The 20580-nt window shown below is 36.4% G+C and overlaps 2 protein-coding genes across 6 annotated transcripts in view; one reads left to right on the top strand and one right to left on the bottom strand.

The window, feature by feature from the left end:
• Positions 1–20580, bottom strand: part of LOC125172886 (protocadherin alpha-C2) — a 174953-nt gene that overhangs the window by 69634 nt on the left and 84739 nt on the right. Inside the window, exon 1 of one of the 5 annotated variants that reach the window (XM_047871504.1) lies at positions 18047–20479. The exons of the other annotated variants lie outside the window; for them this stretch is intronic. Within the exon in view, the coding sequence (XP_047727460.1) occupies positions 18047–20479 (2433 nt within the window). Of the gene's footprint in view, positions 1–18046; positions 20480–20580 lie in introns of those variants that run through there. 5 annotated transcript variants of the gene reach the window in all.
• On the top strand, positions 10701–11162 carry LOC125172942 (60S ribosomal protein L30-like). The gene has a single exon (XM_047871595.1). The coding sequence runs from the start codon at positions 10765–10767 to the stop codon at positions 11110–11112; it is 348 nt and encodes a 115-aa protein (XP_047727551.1). The 5' UTR covers positions 10701–10764; the 3' UTR covers positions 11113–11162.

The following is a 20580-nucleotide window of genomic DNA, read 5'->3' as shown; positions in this document are numbered from 1 at the left end:
ATCAAAATTTAAAACTTTGTTCTTCAAAAGACACTGTTAAAAGGAATGGGCGAGCCACAGAACAGAAGAAAATGTCTGCTATAGATACATCTGATATAGGACTTGTACACAGATTTTTACAACATGATGATAATGAGACATCCAAACCAATTAAAAAGTGCAAACAATTTGAACACACTCCACAAATGATAACATACAAATAGAAGTACATTAAAAAAACACTCAACATGATTAGTCTTCAGGGAAATGCAAATTGAAGCCACAATGAGATAATGGTTCACCCCCATTAGAATGGATAATATTAAAGACTGACAATATTAAATGTTTGTGAGCCTATGGAACAACTGAAACTCCCATACATTGCTAGTGAACATGTAAAATGGTGCAAATACTTTGCTAAACAGTTTGTCAGTTCCTTAAAACATACATCCACTACAGAACCCAATCAATGTACTCACAAGTAGTACAGAAATAAAAGAGAAACAACGTATATTCATAAAAGGACTTGCACACAAACATACACAGAACTCTTATTCACAGTAGCCAAAAATTGGAAACAGCTCAAAGATCCATCAACAGGTAAGTGGATAATAATGTGATATACCCATACAATGGAAAATACTACTCAACAATGGAAAGGAATGAACTACTGAATATACACAACAACATAAATCAATCTCAAACTCATTATGCTGAGTGAAAGAAGGCTGATACAAAAAGCCCACATTGAACAATTCCATACAATTCCAAATAGAATTAATCTATAGTGAGAGAAAGGAGATCAGTTGTTCTTTGGGGCCTGGGACAGAGGGAGGGGAATGAATGCAAAGGAACAAAAGGAATCTTTTGAGGGTGATGGAAATATTCTGGATCTTCCTGGTGATTTCAAGACTGTATACAATCATCAAAATTCACTGAATCATATACTCTAAATGGATGCAGTCTATATTAGTTAACTATACTTTAATAAAATTGATAAAAATAAAGCCAGATACATTATGTTTATCACTATACAATTTTAAGGTGTTTAGATCAATGTGGATACTGGCCTTTTGTTTTTTATCCTGATTAAATTATCTTGAGGTACTTGATAAAAACCTTAAAGGACAATGGGGGAAATGGAAATTATTCCATTTCCTTAACTGCATATAGTAGCTTATCTAAATTTAGATTACTTAATACCTTGGGGGATTCTGGGGATTTACAGTTTCTGTGTAAAATTTTTGTATTATTTTAGATGTAAAACAAACTCTACTGACATTATAAACAGAAAACAAAATCTTCCAACACAAAAATTGATTTAAGTTTCTTGTCTTGGTGTTCTAAAACCCCCCAAGTTTCATGATCTCACGATTCAGTTCATGAGATTGAGCCCCGTGTCCGGTTCTGTGCTGCCAGCACAGAGCCTGCTTGGGATTCTCTCTCTCTCTCTCTCTCTCTCTCTCTCTCTCCCTCTGCCCCTCCCTCTCTCTCTCTTTCTCTCTCAAAATATAAACAAATATTAAATAAATAAATAAATAAATAAACAAATAATGAAAAAATACCCCCCCCCAGTAAACTTTTGAATAGGAGACTATTCAGTCATTATATAGACAAAAAGGAGAAAAAAGTTCAAAGTAAATTTGATCAAATACTCTAGGGAACACTTACAGTAGGACATTTCAAGAGAACAATAGATAAACTATTGATTAATTTATAAATGCATTATAGAATGAAAATGGATAGCATACTTCAGAGAAGAGGCAAAACTGAATCAGGCAGATGGCAGTTGAAATATATCTAAACTATAGATTAAATTTTCATTATTTATCCCTTTGCTCACCTAAATAGAATACAGAATATCATAACTACAAATATGAACATAAACTACTTCCAACTCATCATTTATTACACACACAGTAAATCTTCTTGATTGGTGGTAAAAATTAGTACGAATAAGCTATTTGTGAACCCAAGAGTCATAGATTTTGAAGCACACAATGTAAGAGGCAAAGGATAATGCTTATGCTCTCAAAATTAAAAGGTCCTTTGGGGGTACATGTGTGGCTCAGCAGGTTAAGCATCTGACTCTTGATCTCAGCTCAGGTCTTGAACTCAGAGTCATGAGTTCAAGCCCTGCATTGCAGAAATAAATAAATAAATAAATAAATAAATAAATAAATAAATAAAAATAAAAGTTTCTTTCCACAGAGCCGCAAGGAGCATCATGACAATTCAAACCTATTTAATTTTTAGTTGAATAAAAGTTGAGAGGCATCAGAGATCACTAACTGTGATTCACAATGCACCAAAATGCAGACAGCATGGCTAAGATCTTCCCAATACTTTAATCTTTGGTGGTAGAGAATAGGTGTTTGGGAGATGCATTTCACCTTAAACACCTTAATTACTAACTATCTTACTCAGGCTGCCGTTAACCTTAGGAAGGTATCCTTTAGGGCTTCGATGGAGATGTAGAATATGTCCTTCTTTTTAAGAGAAGAAGCCAAATGTAAAATCTTTTTCTCTATTATATGACATTTTCCAAATCAAAAGAGTAGGAATGAAAATACTAGGTCTGTTATTAACCTACTGGGTGTCTATGTTATTTGTAGGTACTAAGTTGGGGACTTGAGACAATAAGGGTCAGTTGACAACTTGCAATTCGTTATTAGATCTGATGGACTATTTTAAATATTTTCCAAAATAGACCCAACTATGGCTAGAAATAGGAACCCAAGAGAATTATGTCTCAGAGAATAATTCATGACCTACAACAATTACAGGAGATCCAGCAGAGAAGTTAAGACAATATTCTTGGGTGCCTGGGTTGCTCAGTCAGTTAAGCACCAGACTCTAGATTTCTACTCAGGACATGATCTCACAGCTGGTGGGATCAAGCCTGGAGTAAGGCTCGGTGCTGACATCTTGGAACCTGCTTGGGATTCCCTCTCTCCCCCTCTCTCTCTGCCCCACCTCTTCTCTTTGTGCACATACACACACACACTCTCTCTCTCTCCTCTCTCTCTCCTCTCTCTCTCTCAAAATAAATAAACAAACATTTTTAAAAATTTATTTCTTTTCAGGGAAAGAGAGCTCGAGCACAGGAGCTGGGGAGGGGCAGAGAGGAGAGGGGAGAGAATCTCAAGCAGGCTCTGCAATGTCAGTGCAGAGCCCAACTCAGGGCTCAAACTCAGGAGATCATGGCCTGAGCCAAAATCAAGAGTGGAATGCTTAACCAACTAAGCCACCCAGGAGCCCCTAAAAAGACAACATTTTTAATCACAATCATCAATGGAAAGAATAAGACAATATTAGAAGCTGAGAGCACAAACGGATGTTTCTGGAGTGGAAACTATACAGAGTTTAGGAACTATACAGTGGAATAGATGATTAAAAGAAATAGATATAGTTCTAACATCTCACTTCACAACTATGAGGAAATAGGAAAATTAAGAGGAAATAAGCTACAGAGCTTCAACATACTTGTAAAAACCAAAAGGATTTTTAGGAGAAAACCCCAACATTTTCCCCGGGTAAACACTCAAGTTGCTCAGGTGTTCTAAGGCAAGATAACCTAATAATTATTATTAAAACGTGTAGGATGCAATTTATTATTGTTTTAACTTCCTGACCCTCTTCTCATTATATAATGTCCCTATTTATATCTATTAGGTTTCTTGTCTTAAGGTCTACTATAAGTGATATTTGTATAGCAAATACTGTATACAGTTTCTTTTTGATAAGTATTTGCATAGTATAATCTCTTTCCATCCTTTTACTTTCAACCTTTTTAAAAAATTTTTAAATGTTTATTATTTATTTTTGAGAGAGAGACAGAGAGAGACAGAGTGCAAGCAGGGGAGGTGCAGAGAGAGAGGGTGACACAGAATCTGAAGCAGGCTCCAGGCTCTGAGCTGTCAGCACAGGGCCCAACGTGGGGCTTGAACCCACAAACTGTGAGATCATGACCTGAGCCAAAGTCAGACACTTACCCAACTGAGCCACCCAGGCGCCCCTCAACCTTTCTTTATCCTTTTAATAAAGGTATGTCTCTGATAAATGACATATGGTTGTTTAATTTCTAACCAGTCTGACCATCTTCATTAACTGGAATGTTTAGCCTGTTTACATTTAATGTAACTACTGATATGCTTCAATTTAAATCTGTCATTTTACCACTTTTTTTTTAAATCCCATCTGTTCTTATTTGTCTTTTTCCCCCTTTCTGGCCTTTTCATAGATTAATTAAGTATATTTTTATCCTATTATAACCCCATTAATAACTTTTTGGTCTCATATTCTTTTAATATTTTATTTTATTTATTTTTTCATTTTTTTAACGTTTATTTACTTTTAAGACAGAGAGAGACAGAGCATGAACGGGGGAAGGTCAGAGAGAGAGAGGGAGACACAGAATCTGAAATAGGCTCCAGGCTCTGAGCTGTCAGCACAGAGCCCGACGCGGGGCTCGAACTCACGAACCGCGAGATCATGACCTGCGCCGAAGTCGGACGCTTAACCAACGGAGCCACCCAGGCGCCCCAATTCTTTTAATATTTTAAATGGATTAACCTAGAAGATATAAATGCATCCTTGACTTCTGGAATGATATAATGGCCTTAGATTCTTTTAATTCTATTAAATTTCAATTCTATTAAATCCGTTAATTCTATTTACCTTTCTCTAGATATAAGAACACATTATTGTTCTCATATACTTGAATTCGTTTTATATTTTAAATCCTACTATATTTTAGTTTTGTTATATTCCGTAAATATTTACCTCCATTGCTTCCTTCTTTGTTCCCTCCCTCCCTTCATTCCCTTCCTTCCTATATTTCTCATGCTTCTACTTAGAAATATTTTATGTATACCTAAAGAAATTACTATCTACCTCAGTGAAGATCTGCTTGGGATATATTTCCTCAGTTTGGGTTCATTTGAAAATATTTTCATTTACTTTCCTTTTTGAAGAATATTTTTTGCTGAACATAAAATTCTAAGTTTGCAGATGTTTTCTTTAAGCCCTTTAAAGATGTCATTTCATTGTCTTCTGGCTTCCAATTTTTTTTTTTTTTTGAGAGTTCAGTTGTCAGTCTTGCTATTGCTCATTTAAAGGTAATAAGTCTTAAAAATAGAAAATAAAATAAAGGTAATAAGTCTTAGGGTACCTGGGTGGCTCATTCAGTTAAGTGTCCAACTTCAGCTCAGGTCATGATCTCTCAGATCATAGGTTTGAGCCCAGCATTGGGCTCTGTGCTGACATCTCAGAGCCAGTAGTTGGCTTTGGATTCTGTGTCTCCCTCTCTCTCTGCCCCTCCCCTGCTCACATTCTCTCTCTCTCTCTCTCTCTCTCTCTCTCTCTCTCTCTCAAAAATAAATAAACATTAAAAAAATAAAAAATAAAGGTAATAAGTCTTATTTTCTGGCTGTCAAAAAAAATTATTAAAAAAACTAATAAAATCAATACAGCTATGGCATACTTTATTTCAAAAAAAAGAAAGCAAAAATACAAAATGAGAAATGTAAAAAAAAAAACATTATGGTTTCTACTACATTAAAATAATGAGAAATATAATGAATAGCTTTAAGCCTATATATTACTTTATAAATGCACAAATTTATTGAAAAAAAACAATTTGCAAAACTATACAACTAGAAGTTTAAAATTTGTATAGTTTTAAACCTACTGCAGATACTGAATTTGTAATTAAAAACATTTTCATGAAAATAACTCTAATCTAATAAGGCTTAATTCTGAATTCTCCCAAACATTTATGGGAGAAAAAAATGATTTAAACAAACTTTCCAAAGAATTGAAAAAGAGGTAAAACTTCTCCACTTACTATAAGAGGCCAGCATAACCTTGATACCAAACCCTGACAAAAAGATTAGAAGAATGGAAAATTACAAACCAATTTCTATCATAAACACAGATTTTTAAAATTCTAAGCAAAATATTGGGAAACGAAATCCAATGATATAAAGAAGGATAATATATCACAACCAACCAGGGTTTATTCCAAGAATGTAATATTGGTTTATCATTAATAAATCAACCAATATAATTCATGATTTGAATAAAATAAAAGGATATCATATGATCACTTAAACAGAAAAATATATGATAAATTTAATACCCATTCATAATTTTTTAAAAATCCCTTAGTTAAATTAGAAAGGGAAGGAAGCTTCCTTAACCCGACAAAAGACCTCTGGAACAAAATGTATCTCATATTAAATATAAAAAACTTTCTGTCTGAGACAGGATTAAGACAAGACTATTATCACTTCAATTCAGCAATGCCACCAAACCATAAAACAAGGAAACAATATGATTAGAAAGTTAAAACATAAATAAATAAAACTAAGAGTATTGGAAATGGCAAACAGTGTCTATAGAAAATATAAAATAATATAAAAATGTGACATTTCAAAATAAAATTTAGCAAGGACCCTGGATATAAACGTAATACAAAAATTAGTTTTATATCTATATACCTGCAACAAAAACAATTATAAAATGAAATTTTTTAAATGCCATTTAAAATTATATCAAAATATCAAATATTTAATGAAGTTGTACAAAAATATCTCTATATACACACATAAACACATATAAACAGTGAGAAAAAAATAAATAGAAAGATATATCATGTTAGTAGACCAGATGTTTATGTACATATTATCATTGTGTTAATAAATCCCTTATTTTTTACACAGTAAATAAAAATCCAAGTAAAAGTTTGTCAAAATGGGAATATGCCTCATAGTTTCTACAGATTCAATGTAACACCAATTAAAATATGAGCAGAGTTTTCTGGGGTAGAAATTAACACGATGATTCACAATTTACGTAGAACTGCAAAGGGCCGAAAATAACTAAATTAATCAGGAGGCAAAAGAACAAGCTAGAAAAACTTACACAATTGTATATCAGTGCGTATCAACACAGAATGGTATCGGCACAAGAATATAGGACTACACCACTAAAACAGAATGAAAGTCTAGAAATAGGTACAACTATACAGTCATTTGGTTTATGACAAAGGCGGCACTACAGAATAGCAAGAAAAGTATGGTCTTTTTATTAAGTGGTGCTGTGTATGTAGAAAATTCAGCTGGATTTTTACATGGAAAAAATTAATCTCAGCTCCAACATTACACCATACACAAAAATACAACTTCAGATGGATTAAGATTCTTAATGTGCATGTTAAAACAAGAAAGCTGCTGGAACTATGGCAACCACTAATCGAATATGGCTATTTAAACTGAAGCTCAAATTAAATTTAGGAACATTAAAAATTCAGTCCCACAGTTTCACTAGCCACATTTCAAGTGCTCAGTAGTCATATGTCCTATATATGCAGATATAGAAAATTTCCAACATACAGAAAGTCCCATTGGACAGCAATGTTCTAGAAGATAATATAGGAACATATCTTCATGACCTTGAAGTAGGCTACATTTTCGTTAAAAGGATAGAAAAAGTACCAAGTAAAAAAGAAAATGCACTAGATTTCGTTAGATCTCATTAAAATTAGGAGTTCCTGTTAATCAAAAGACATCATTAAGAAACATAGAGTAGCTCTATATACTCCTATGGAGTGATCGCAAGTTTATATATCTATCTATATCTATATATAGATGTATATCTATCTATATACATATCTATCTATATCTATAGATAGATATACATCTATATACATGTTTATTTTTGAGAGAGAAAGAAGGAGTGGGGAAGGGGCAGAGACAGAGGGAGAGACAGAATCCCAAGCAGTTTCTGCTCTGCACTATCATCTCAGAGCATCATGCAGGCTCAAAACCACAAGATCATGACATGAACAGAAGTCAAACACTTAACCGACTGAGCCACCCAGGCACCCCACAAGTATATGTTTTTCAGTGAATAAACCAAAGTGGAGAAGAGTATGTTTTCGTATGTTATAATTTATCCTAAAAAGATATACACACATACACATTTGCTTATATTTATATATATATATATATTTAAAATATATATACGTTTATATGTATAAATACATATAAATGTGTCTATATATATAATATATATACACTTATATATGCATTTAAAAAGGAATAATAGAAGGATAAATCATAAAATTTGATTACCTATAAGAAGAAAATAAGACTTGGGGCACCTGGGTGGCTCAGTCGGTTGAGCGTCCGACTTCAGCTCAGGTCATGATCTCATGGCTTGTGGGTTCGAGCCCCGCGTTGGGCTCTGTGCTGACAGCTCTGGGCCTGGAACCTGCTTCGGATTCTGTCTCCTTCTCTCTCTGCCCCTCCCCACTTGTGCTCTGTCTCTCTCTGTCTCTCAAAAATAAATAAACGTAAAAATGATTTTTTTTTTTTAAAAAAGAAGAAAGACTAGAGTGGAGGAACAGGCATAGTAAATACTAGACTTCTCTAAATATACTTTCTTTTATGAATTTTAGAACCATTGTAACATTTCACATAGCTATAAAAGAAAATGAAGTTTTAAAAAACAAGCCTGAGTTTTTAAAAGTTTTTTTTTAATTCTAGTTAGTTAACATACAGTGTAATATTACTTCCAGGCCTAAATTTGAAAGTAACTCAAAACAAATGAACCTAACTCTGTATGTGTTTGGCAGCTTACCTACACAGAGATGAACTACTCCAAGATATTTTAAATGTTTATTTATTTTGAGAGAGAAAATGCATGTGAGGAAGGGGCAGAAAGAGAGAGAGAGAGAGAAAATCTCAGAGAGAGAGCAAATCTCATGCTGTCAGCACAGAGCCAGACTCGGAACTTGATCTCACAAACGGTGAGATCATGACCTGAGCTGAAATCAAGAGCTGGATGTTTAACCAAATGAGCCACTCAGGCACCCGCTAAAATACTTTTTTTTTAAGTTTATTTTTTATTTATTTTTGAGAGAGAGAGAAAGAGGGAGAGGGAAAGCATGGGAGAGGGAGACAGAATCCCGAGCATGTTCTGCACTGTCAACACAGAGCACAATGTGGGGCTCAATCCTATGACCCTGGGATCATGACCTGAGCCAAAACCAAGAGTCCCACGCCCGACAAACTGAGCCACCCAGGTGCCCCCCCATCCCAAAACTTTAAAACACAATAATTTATATGTGCCTAGTGGGATATACCCTCCAAGTGAAAATAATGACAAAAATATTAAACTGATACTGTAATCATATTGTTGGTTTAGTGCTGGTATTGTTTTCTGTTTTTTGAGTAGTGTGGGGTAACAAATGAGTAATTATGTTGATACAAATGAAAACTGGGATTTTTATTGTGGAAGAAAGGAGACACAAATGTAAAATTGATGGAATTAAGTAAAAGTCTTAGAGTGATGAATTGGAATTAGACAGATTAGTATAAACTTGTGATGCCTTGGGGCACCTGGGTGGCTCAGTAGATTAAGCGTCCGGCTTCGGCTCTGGTCATGATCTCCCGGTTTGTGGGTTTGTGAGTTCGAGCCCCACGTCAGGCTCTGTGCTGACAGCTCGGAGCCTGGAGCCTGCTTCAGATTCTGTGTCTCCCTCTCTCTCTGCTCCTCCCCCACTCACGCTCCATCTCTGTCTCTCAATAATAAATAAACATTAAAAAAATTAAAAAAAAAACTTGTTATGCCTTTTATATTTTTTTAAAAAATGGACATCCCTTAGCTCAGTAACTAAAAGTACCTAAAACACTGACTCAACACTGTAGCAATAAGCACACCTGTTGTCAAGATTCTATCTCTAAATATCACGGCGCACAAAAAATACTGAAGGATCCTTGACAAATGCTTAATTCCAGGTCTGAGACAAGAAGTTTACAAGATGAACCTGGATATCTGTAATACCAAACAGCAGACATTCTCTTCAAAATGAATGAAAAAGCCATCCAATTTTCCCAACAGCATTTGTTGAAGAGACTTGTCTTTTTCCCATTGTATATTCTTGCCTCCTTTGTCATAGATTAATTTATCATATAAGCATGGGCTTATTTCTGAGCTCTCCATTCTGTTCCATTAATCTGTGTGTCTATTTTTGTGCCAGTACTACATACTGTTTTGATTGCTACAGGTTTGTAGTATATCTTGCAATCCGGGATTGGGACACTAGCAGCTTTGTTCTTCTTTCTTGATTAGTCTGGCTAAAGGTTTATCAATTTTGTCTATCTTTTCAAAGGTCCAGCTTCTGGTTTCATTGATTTTTTTTTCTACAATAAAGATAGAAACTGAACCACTTTCTTAACCATACACAAAAATAAACTCAAAATGAATTAAAGACCTAAATGTGAGACCTGAAAGCATAAAATTCCTATAAGAAAACATAGGCAGTAAGCACTTTGACATCAGCTCTACAAACATTTTTTTAGATGAATCGCCTCAGGCAAGGAAAAAAAAAGCAAAAAGAAACTACTGGGACTATACCAAAACAAAAAGCTTTTGCACAGCAAAGGAAACCATCAACAAAATGACAAGGCAACCTACTAAATGGGAGAAGACAGCTGCAAATGACATAGTCAATAAGGGGTTAATATCCAAAATACATAAACAACTCATACAACTCAACACCCCACAATAATAATTTGATTTAAAATGGGCAGAGGGGGAGTGCCTGGCTGGCTCAGTCAAGGGAGCATACAATTCTTGATCTTGGGGTTGTGAGTTCAAGTCCCACGTTGGGTGTAAAAATAAATAAACTTAAAATAAAAATAAAGTGCCTTTCTCTCTCTCGGCCATTTTGGCTGTTGCCTCTGGTTGGGTCCGCCCCGCACCTAAGGCAGGAAGATGGTGGCCACAAAGAAGATGAAAAAGTCGCTGGAGTCCATCAACTCTAGGCTCCAACTCGTTATGAAAAGTGGGAAGTACGTGTTGGGGTACAAGCAGACTCTGAAAATGATCAGACATGGCAAAGCGAAACTGGTCATCCTCACCAACAACTGCCCAGCCTTGAGGAAGTCTGAAATAGAATACTATGCTATGTTGGCCAAAACTGGTGTCCGTCACTACAGCGGCAATAATATTGAATTGGGCACAGCGTGTGGGAAATACTACAGAGTGTGCACACTGGCTATTAATGATCCAGGTGATTCTGATATCATTCGAAGCATGCCAGAACAGACTGGTGAAAAGTAAATCACGTAAAATTTTTCGTTAATAAAATTGGCTAGAGCTTGTTTTAAAAACTGAAAAAAAAATAAAAATAAAAATAAAAATAAAGTAAATAAATAAACCAATAAATAAAAATGGGCAGAGGACCTTAATAGACATTTTCCCAAAGACACAAATGACCAACAGACACATGAAAAAGATGTTCAACATCACTGATCACCAGGGAAATTACAAATCAAAATTACAATGAGATATCACCTTATACCTGTCAGAATAGATAGAATTAAAAGACAAGAAATAACAAGTGTTAGTAAGGATGTGGAGAGAAAAGAATCCATGTGCACTGCTACTGGGAATGAAAATAAGTGCAGCCACTATGGAAAACAGTATGGAAGGTTCTCAAAAAATTAAAAATATAAATATCATATGGGGCACCTAGGTGGCTCAGTCAGTTAAGCTTCGACTTCTGCTCAGGTCATAATCTTGCATCTGGCTCTGTGCTAACAGCTCAGAGCCTGGAGCTTGCTTTAGATTATGTGTCTCCATCTCTCTCTGCCCCTCCCACTCATGTGCTCTCTCTCTGTCAAAAATAAATAAACATTAAAAAAATTTTAAATAAATAAATAAATAAATAAATATTGTATGATCCAGCAATTCTACTACTGGGAATTAACCCCAAGAAAATGAAAGCACTGCAGCACACTTGGGCTCATCAGTTAAGCATATGGCTCTTGATTTCGGCTAAGGTGATAGTCATGATATTGAGCCCTGCGTTGGGCTCCATGCTGATAGTGTGGAGCCTTCTTGATATTGTCTCTCTCCCTCTCTCTTTGCCCTTCCCCTGCTTGCATGCACGTGCTCTCTCTCAAAATAAACTTAAAAAAAAAGAAAATGAAAACACTAATTCAAAAAGATATATGCAACCCTATGTTTATTGCAGCATTATTTACAATTCTTTACAATAGCCAGGATATGGAAGCAACCCAAATAACCATCTATAGATAAACAGATAAAGATGTCATATATACTCAGCCATAAAAAAGAATGACATCTTGCCATTTGCAACAGCATGGATGGACCTGGAGGTATAATGTTAAGTGAAATAAGTAAAAGAAAGACAAATAACATATGATTTCACTCATATGTGGAATTTAAGAAACAAAAGAAATGAACAAAGGGAAAAAGAGACAAACAAAAACCAGCCTCTTAAATAAAGAAAACAAACTGGTGGTTTCCGAAGGGGAAGTGGATGGAGAGATGGGTGAAATAGATAATGAGGATTAAGAGGTGTATATTTCCAGTAAGAAAATAAATAAGTCATGAAGATGAAAAGCATAGTATAGGGAATATAGTCATTAAGATGGTAGCAACATTGGTGACCGATGGGGACCACACTTATGATGAGCACTGAGTAATATATAGAATTGTGGAGTCATTATGTTATACACCTGAAATTAACATAATACTGTATTTTAATTGTACTTCTATAAAAAATGTTTTTTAAGATCATAAGAGGACACTATAAACAACTTCATACCAAAATTTGAAAGCTTAGATGACATTAACATATTTTTGGAAAAGACAGTTCATAAAAAAAAGCAAGGAGAGTAAAAATATAAATAATTCTATTACTAATGGAAAAATTTAATTTCATGACTTAAAACTTCCCCACAAAGAAAACTAAGGCACGGAGAATATCGCTAGCGAATTCTACTAAATATTTAAGAAAGAAATATCACCAATCTTAATAAACATGTTCAGAGAATATAAAAGAGGAGAGAGAAAAAATACTTTGAACCTGTTTAATAGGGCCAGCATAACCTTGACATCAAATCCTTATAAGAAAGGAAAATGACAAGCCTATCTTGAGTGGTAAGTATGGATGCAAAACCCCATTATGAAGATGTCTTAACTGGTTGTTTTTATTTTGTATGAACATCATTTTGAGACTAAACAAAACAGCTGTAATCTTTGCTTAAAGATTCTAAAGAATAACCATAATGTGCATGAATTCAGAGAATACATTTCTGAGGGTGTGCCATTACACTTCTGCTATGAAAACAGTATATATGTAGATGGCAACCAGATGGTTCTAGAACAGCCAAGATTTGGGGATGTGACAGAAAAGTTTTTTTCTCTTTCTCTGAAGCACAGGAGAGAGAATATGTGATTGCATATTCATTCCCAGATTGAAAGACAAGTTCCAGATGAATATATAATGACCTTCTGTGTTTATAGCTTGAGAAGGAAATTGTTATCCTAATTCTCTTCTTTTTCATAAACGCAGAATAAAAGAGACATGTACCTTATTTATATCCTAAACCATTCTCATCTTGTCAGTTAAAATTGGGAAAAAAGTAACTACTTTTATGATTTAGTTGTTGTTTTTAAGAATAATCTTTACCAATAAACTCCTTACTTCCCTTAATACTTCAGTCAGAACCCTAGGCTGTGATCCACATTCACTTGACATTCTTCCAAATGTTAATTATTTCTGATATTCCTATTATCCCCATTTGAGAAATGTAAAAGTCTCTTTAAGACTTAATCCATCTTCACTCCAACCCAGCAAAACATATTTAGTCTCTGGAATATAATTGTTTCCCTCTAACTGTAAATATTTAAGGCAACACACATTAATAGATATTAACATTATCAGACATGTTGTTAAAATTTCCCCATTGATACATTTCCCAGGCATTGCTTTTTCCTACTGTTTCCTCAAGTTATTAAGCTCTTTTCCTTCCCTTTTACTAGTTTGAGGTTTCTCTATTATACAATAAATTCTATTGTACTGTCTACATAGTTTTTTTAATCCATATGTATTTCATATGCTCTGCAAGCTTCCTTAGTTACAGCACTCTAAAGATTTTCTAAGTCAATTATCAGTTTAAAAGTCAAAATAGATATGAGGAAATATCTAATCAACCTATGGGAAAGTCTGCTAATGGCATATATTTTAATAAATAAAAACACCTAGAATGTCAAAAACATTCTACCACTCTGTAAACAAATGACACTGCACAGGAGGAGAAATATTGTATACCCTACATATACATCCTGGCAATGGACAAACTGCTTCAGTTACAGAAGAACAATACACTAACATAACACTGATATGTTCACTATAATTTTCATGTGGAATATTTAATAAAGCCAGTTGTTCACTGTTGTAAATTTTTTGCTACATTAATATTTATTATCTAAAAAATTAGCCAATGCAATGAATTTTAAATGATAGGCAGAAATGTACATCTCCGAGGTAACATGTTAGGTTAGGTAACCAACCTAAAAAAAATTAAAGGGCCCATCACAAATCTTACAAAAAACTAACATGAGACACATGTTGTCTACTTGTTGCATAGTACATCAATTTTGTTTATATCTATAAAGTATTATTAATACGAGAAATAAAGATAAAAATGTTTTCCTGAATTTCCTAAACTGACAGACTTTAGTACTGTAAAATATGTTAATACACACTGTAAACTAAAACAAGACAGAAGGACTCGGTATTTAGAGAGTATAATGCTAAGCTAAATAAGTCAGTAAAGACAGATACGAAATAATTTCATGCACATGTGGAATTTAAGAAACAAAACAAATGAGCAAAGGAAAAACACAGAGACAGAGAGGGAGACAGAAACCAAGAAACAGACTTTCAACTATAGAGCACAAACTGATGATTACCAGAGGGAGGTGGGTGGGGGGATGGTCAAATAGGTGATGAGGATTAAGGAGTGCACTTGTCATCATGAGTAATGGATGATGTATGGAATTGTTAAATCGTTATATTGTACACTTGAAACTAGTACAACACTGTGTTAACTACACTGGAATTAAAATAAAAACTTAAGTAAAAAAGAAGGGCTTAGTATTTGAAAAAAATATAAATATATATACATCGAGATTCCTTTTTTTAATAAAAAATTTTTTTAACATTTATTCATTTTTGAGAGACAGAGTGTGAACACGAGAGGGGCAGAGAGAGAGGGAGACACAGAATTCAAAGCAGGCTCCAGGCTCTGAGCTGCCAGCACAGAACCCGACGCGGGGCTCCAACCCACAAACCGTGAGATCATGACCTGAGCTGAAGTTAGACACAACTGATTGAAACACCCAGGTGCCCCTAAACGAGATTCTTTATGACTCAGGCACACAGTTAAAATTATTATGAAATTGTATTCTTTTCAAAGGATTTTTGTTTTATAAAATCAAGCAGTAAATATTTTATTTCTAGAATTCTGTAGTTGGTATTACGGCATTCAGCGAACACTATGACAAACATTCTGTTCTAAAGAATCAAGATTGGATCGATATGCAATTGGATAGGAAGAAGTCAATAATAAAATGCCTGGGTGAATTACAAATACTCCAGCTTTCTAGAAGTTATTTTATTCATGTTCTTATACATTATACTTTCTTTATATATAAGGAAATATCTAGTACACAAAAATTATTAGCAGGCAATGGACTACCTATGACTTGAAATATCAACATTGATGGAAAAAGATTGTGCAGGTAGACAAATGGGATGGCACAGTATTCCTGCATGTATGAACAGTCTATCTTTGTTACTGTCACTCATATAAGTTTAAAAATTCAGTGGCAAGGGATATTTTCCTCTGTTACTAGCTATATTCCTCCTTTTAAATAATTTTCCAACTTCCAGATCCATTTCTTTTAAGTCTGCTCAAAATGTGTTTCTCAAACAATACCTGACTGCCAAACATTCAGATTCCCAAACTTCAGTATTCTCATCTCTATTTGTTATAGAAAGCAGTGAAATAAAATAAATGATGCATTTTCTTGATAGGAAGAGAGTTTATACATTGTTTTGATACCTGAAATATTAACATTACAATGCACCAATTTTCTGTCTTAAAATTAACTACATTTTCATTTGTATTTGCTGCAACTTTCACAGTATAAACATGTGTGTCCCTACTAATCACTTTGTCATCTATAGGAACTGTGATCATATTTAGTGTCAGACACAGTATTGAGGTTTTTCTAGGACCAGAAAATCCCACTGTTAATGTTGTTTCACTACTATATATGAGGAAGAAAATAATCATTGAAATAATATATTTGAAAGAGATCTTTAAACTGCTAAATATATATACACATAAAGTGGAAAAGTAAGTTAAATCTTTGTTCTCGATGTTGAACTCTTCCATCTACATTAACACCCAATTCATCCATTCACAAATGTATTTATTCTTTCATTCAGCAAGCACTTATGCCATGTGAAACATAAAATATGCAAAATTATAATGCATATAAATCTATTTTATTTTCAGTTAACATCATCATTTGAAGAATAACTAACTTATAACTTACTTTTCCCCTATTACCTGGAATCATAAAACAAGGAATCCTCCATTCCCTTTCCTAATTTCTGCATACCTCCTTCCCTTTTATCAATGATCTCTATGAAAAATCAGAAAGTAATACTGTAAAATTGCTGAAGACTGTCCTCACTCTATTTGATAAGTTTTTGAAATGCAAAGGGCCACTAAGGATAAATTTAAGTATTTGAATAATTTAACTTTTACTACATGCATTACTTTCAAATATAGCATTTACTTATTTTAAAGTATATTGGCTTCTAAAATAATAAGAAAATTAAATCCAAGTTGAATGGACTTTGAATGGCAAGTGCACCTTGAATACACAAATGTTTCTGACACAACAATTACTCCTCTTTCAAACAATAAGTAATAAATGGAATTGTTGAATCACTATATTTTACATCTGAAATGAATATGACACTGTATATTAATCACACTGGAATTAAAATTTTAAAAACAATTACTACTCTTTCTTCTTTGTGAAATATATCAATAAAATGTAAAATAAAAGGTTGTCAAGTCCTATACCCAATGGTTTCATTTTCTATCAGTACAAACAGGTATTCTGAGACATGCTTATAATTTCCATATACTTAGAAACACTGTGTGGAGCTATCATTAGCTATGTTTCAGAGTGCCATTCTCAAAAAAGACTACTATGCAAAAATGGCATTTATTTAAAAAGTATGACCTAGAAAATATGTTGCCATTTTATTAAATGGTGTATCATTCAGGATCTAATTCAAATGCCATCTCTACCACAATTCCTCTTCTGATTTCCTCCTCCTCCCTTCCCAGATGTTCTCTCACAGTCTCTCTCTCCCTTTGAACATCCATTGCAATTTATTTTTACATTTTTTAGGTTATCATTGTCAAATCATGTATTGTAATGGTTTGGGCAAATGCCTCATCTTCCATGATACTATGCTTATGTAATGTAAAGACTCTTGCATATTTTTCATTCCCATTTTTGGTATCAGAATGCCTTACCCATATCTGGGACACCTGGGTGGCTCAGTCCATTAAGGGTCTGACTCTTGATCTTGGCTCAAGTCATGATCTCATGGTTTGTGAGATTGAGCCTCACGTCAGGCTCTCTGCGGACAGCACCAAGCTTGCTTGGGATTCTCTCTCTCCCTCTGCCTCTCTCTCTCTCAAAATAAATAAATAAACTTTTTTAAAAAATGCCTTACACATCTGTTGCTCAAAATGTTTTTTTTTAATGAAGGGGTTTATGCTTTAAATAATTCCTTGAATAAGTTCATAAAAGGAATTAAAGACATCCCCAGTCATTTATTTCCTGTACCAGAAACTTTGGTGCCTTATTTCTAATTTTAGTCCTGTATACTAGATTACTTTTATTGTTCTTTAATAGGCTTAAATTTCTTACCCTTGTTTCTCAGAAATAAACTATAAACTCCTTGAGGCCAAGGACAGTCTTTTAATATTTTTATACTCCCAGAATTCTTAGCATGGGGGTGCTAAGCAGGAGTGTTCAATTCAATGGATTAAATGTTGCTGAAGGCTCATCTAAGAAGCATTTCAGAACATAGCTAGCAGCCATCTCCTGGGCAAGGGAATCAAATCCCTCAAGATTTGCTTACCATGGCATTGACATTTACGTGATCCCCTTTCCTATTCCGAATGTGAATGCAGGATATTGGCAAATTCAGTCCTACCCCAGTAGCCAGATTTCTCAGGTCAGCAGCACTGTATTCCCCACGCAACAGCAAACTGTTATTATCAGAACCAAGTCCTAGAGAGGCCCGGTAGAGATAGGTCTGAGAAAGTCTCTCAACTGTAGTGACATCTATCGTGGCTGATGTCATACAAGGATTTGAAGCCATCTTCCTCCCTTGCCTCAGCTCTTCTGAGGAGCGACAGCAGCTTTGAGAACAACAAGCTGGGCTCTGGTTCACCTTGATGCACACAAAGAAAAGTAAGCACCCCAGAAATAAAAAGGAAATAGAGGCCAGGGCAATTACTAAATACAGGTTCTGGGTGGAAAGGTGGCCTCCTCTTTGCCAGGTATCTTCAAAGTCTGGAAGGACCTGAGGGGCAAAGTTGCTCAACAGTATACCTAATGTGACAGAAGAGGAAAGTGAGGGGTCTCCATGGTCTCGAACCACTACCACCACCCTCTGTTTAACTGCATCAGTGGGAAGAATGAAGCGAGCAGTACGAAGTTCTCCCATATTGGCTGAAATTCTGAAGAGGCTAGAATCAGAAGCCTGAAAAATATGGTAGGAAAGCCAAGCATTAGAGCCACTGTCTGCATCCTCTGCTACCACTTTTGTGACCAAGTGTCCAGTTCTGGCAGAGCGAGGCACAATTTCCACTGGAACAGAGCCATTTCTGGGCAAGGGAAACAGGATGACTGGAGCATTGTCGTTCCTATCTACCACAAATAAGTTCACAGTCACTGCTGCACTTCTGGGAGGAATGCCACCATCCCGGGCTTCCACTTGGAAGTGAAACCCCCTGAGTTGCTCAAAGTCAAAGGAAATTTTGGCAGTGATAGCCCCACTGGATGATTCTACTGCCACCAAGCTAGAGGCTGTCTGCCTTTCAGAGATAATATCCAACAGCTCATAGAAGACAAGGCCATTTTCCCCTAGGTCCGGATCCTGGGCAAAAACATGGCCTAAAGAGGCCCCAGGATCATTGTTTTCAGCCACAAAAAGTTCCTGTTGTGGTTGAGCAAAATTTGGTGAATTGTCGTTCACATCAGCAACAGACACAGTCACTGTCCTGCGGGTGCTCAGTGGGGGTGAGCCACCATCTGAGGCAGTAATCAGGACATGGTATTCGCTGACCTGCTCCCGGTCCAGTGGCCCATCAGTCAGCAAGCTGTAGTAGTTGTCAAAAGAAGCCTTCAGCTTAAAAGGGCCTCCACTGGACATGCTACAAAAGACCTTACCATTGGGACCGAGGTCCTCGTCCTTTAGACTGAAGAGAGCAATCACTGTGCCAGGGGCTGCGTCCTCAGAAACTGAACTGGATAGAGTCAGGAGGTTCACCTCAGGGGCATGATCATTCACATCAGTCACTTCCACCAGCAGTTTGACAGTACTAGCTAGACCGAAGGTACCCTCATCCCTCGCCTCAATGTATGCTTCCAACAACGTTTCAGGTAGACCGAGTGAAGCAGCTACCCGCACTTCCCCATTTCTAGGGTGCACGTGAAAGTAGTGTCGCAGCTCCACCATCGTGCTATTGCTTAAGGAGTACCGGATTTCCCCATTGGAGCCTTCATCCGGGTCCGAGGCCTGAACTCGTAATAACAAAGTCCCGTTCGGGGCAGTCTCTGGTACCTTGGCACGGTATACTGTGCGCTCAAATACAGGCGCATTGTCGTTTGTGTCCACCACTATGATGGTAACTTGTGCTTCTCCGGAGCGCGCGGGCTGCCCTCCATCCTTAGCGGTGAGCAGTAGCTGGTGGGTGGCACGCTGCTCCCGATCCAGCGCTTTCTCTAATACCAACTCCGGGTATTCACTGCCGTCGACTCGCGACCCCATGATCAAGCGAAAGTGCTGGCTGGGGCTCAGGGTGTAGGTCAGGACACCGTTGCTTCCCTCGTCCGCATCTAGGGCATTGGGAAGAGTAAAGCGGGCTCCAGGCAACAGGAACTCGGGGATGTGCAGCTGCACGTCGCCGGCAGGGAAGACAGGAGAGTTGTCGTTGATGTCCACGACGTGAACTCGCATCTTGTGTAGCTCCAGCGGGTCCTCCAGCACCAGCTCATAGGTCAAGACGCAGGCAGCTTTAGTCCCGCACAGCCGTTCGCGGTCTGCCGGCTCTCGGACCACCAAGCTACCGCTGGCCAGATCCACCCCGAAGTAGGGCTCGCGGAGGCTGGAAAGTAAGCGAAAGTTCCGCAAGCGTAGAGTGGCCGCTGACAGCCCCAAGTCCGCGGAAACATTACCTATAGCTACGCTCCGCACGGTCTCCTCCAACACTGAGTATTCCAGCTGTCTGGCGGCAGAGCAGCAGGAGACCCACAGACATAGAACCGCCACCCTCCAGCCCACCATCCTCCTCCCTCTTGGCGTCCCCGCTCCACCAGCAGTGACCCAGAACCATGCTCCGGACTCCCGGAGAGCACGAACTGTGGTAGAGAGCAAGAGCCGGCCTC

Source organism: Prionailurus viverrinus, chromosome A1 (genome assembly GCF_022837055.1).
Source record: "Prionailurus viverrinus isolate Anna chromosome A1, UM_Priviv_1.0, whole genome shotgun sequence".
Taxonomy (NCBI): domain Eukaryota; kingdom Metazoa; phylum Chordata; class Mammalia; order Carnivora; family Felidae; genus Prionailurus; species Prionailurus viverrinus.
Note: the sequence above shows the minus strand (reverse complement) of the source record. Positions and strands in the feature narration are given on the sequence as shown.

Bases quoted from the DNA above. Each gene is read 5' to 3' on its own strand.
- LOC125172942 (XM_047871595.1), top strand. From the start codon at position 10,765: ATGGTGGCCACAAAGAAGATGAAAAAGTCGCTGGAGTCCATCAACTCT.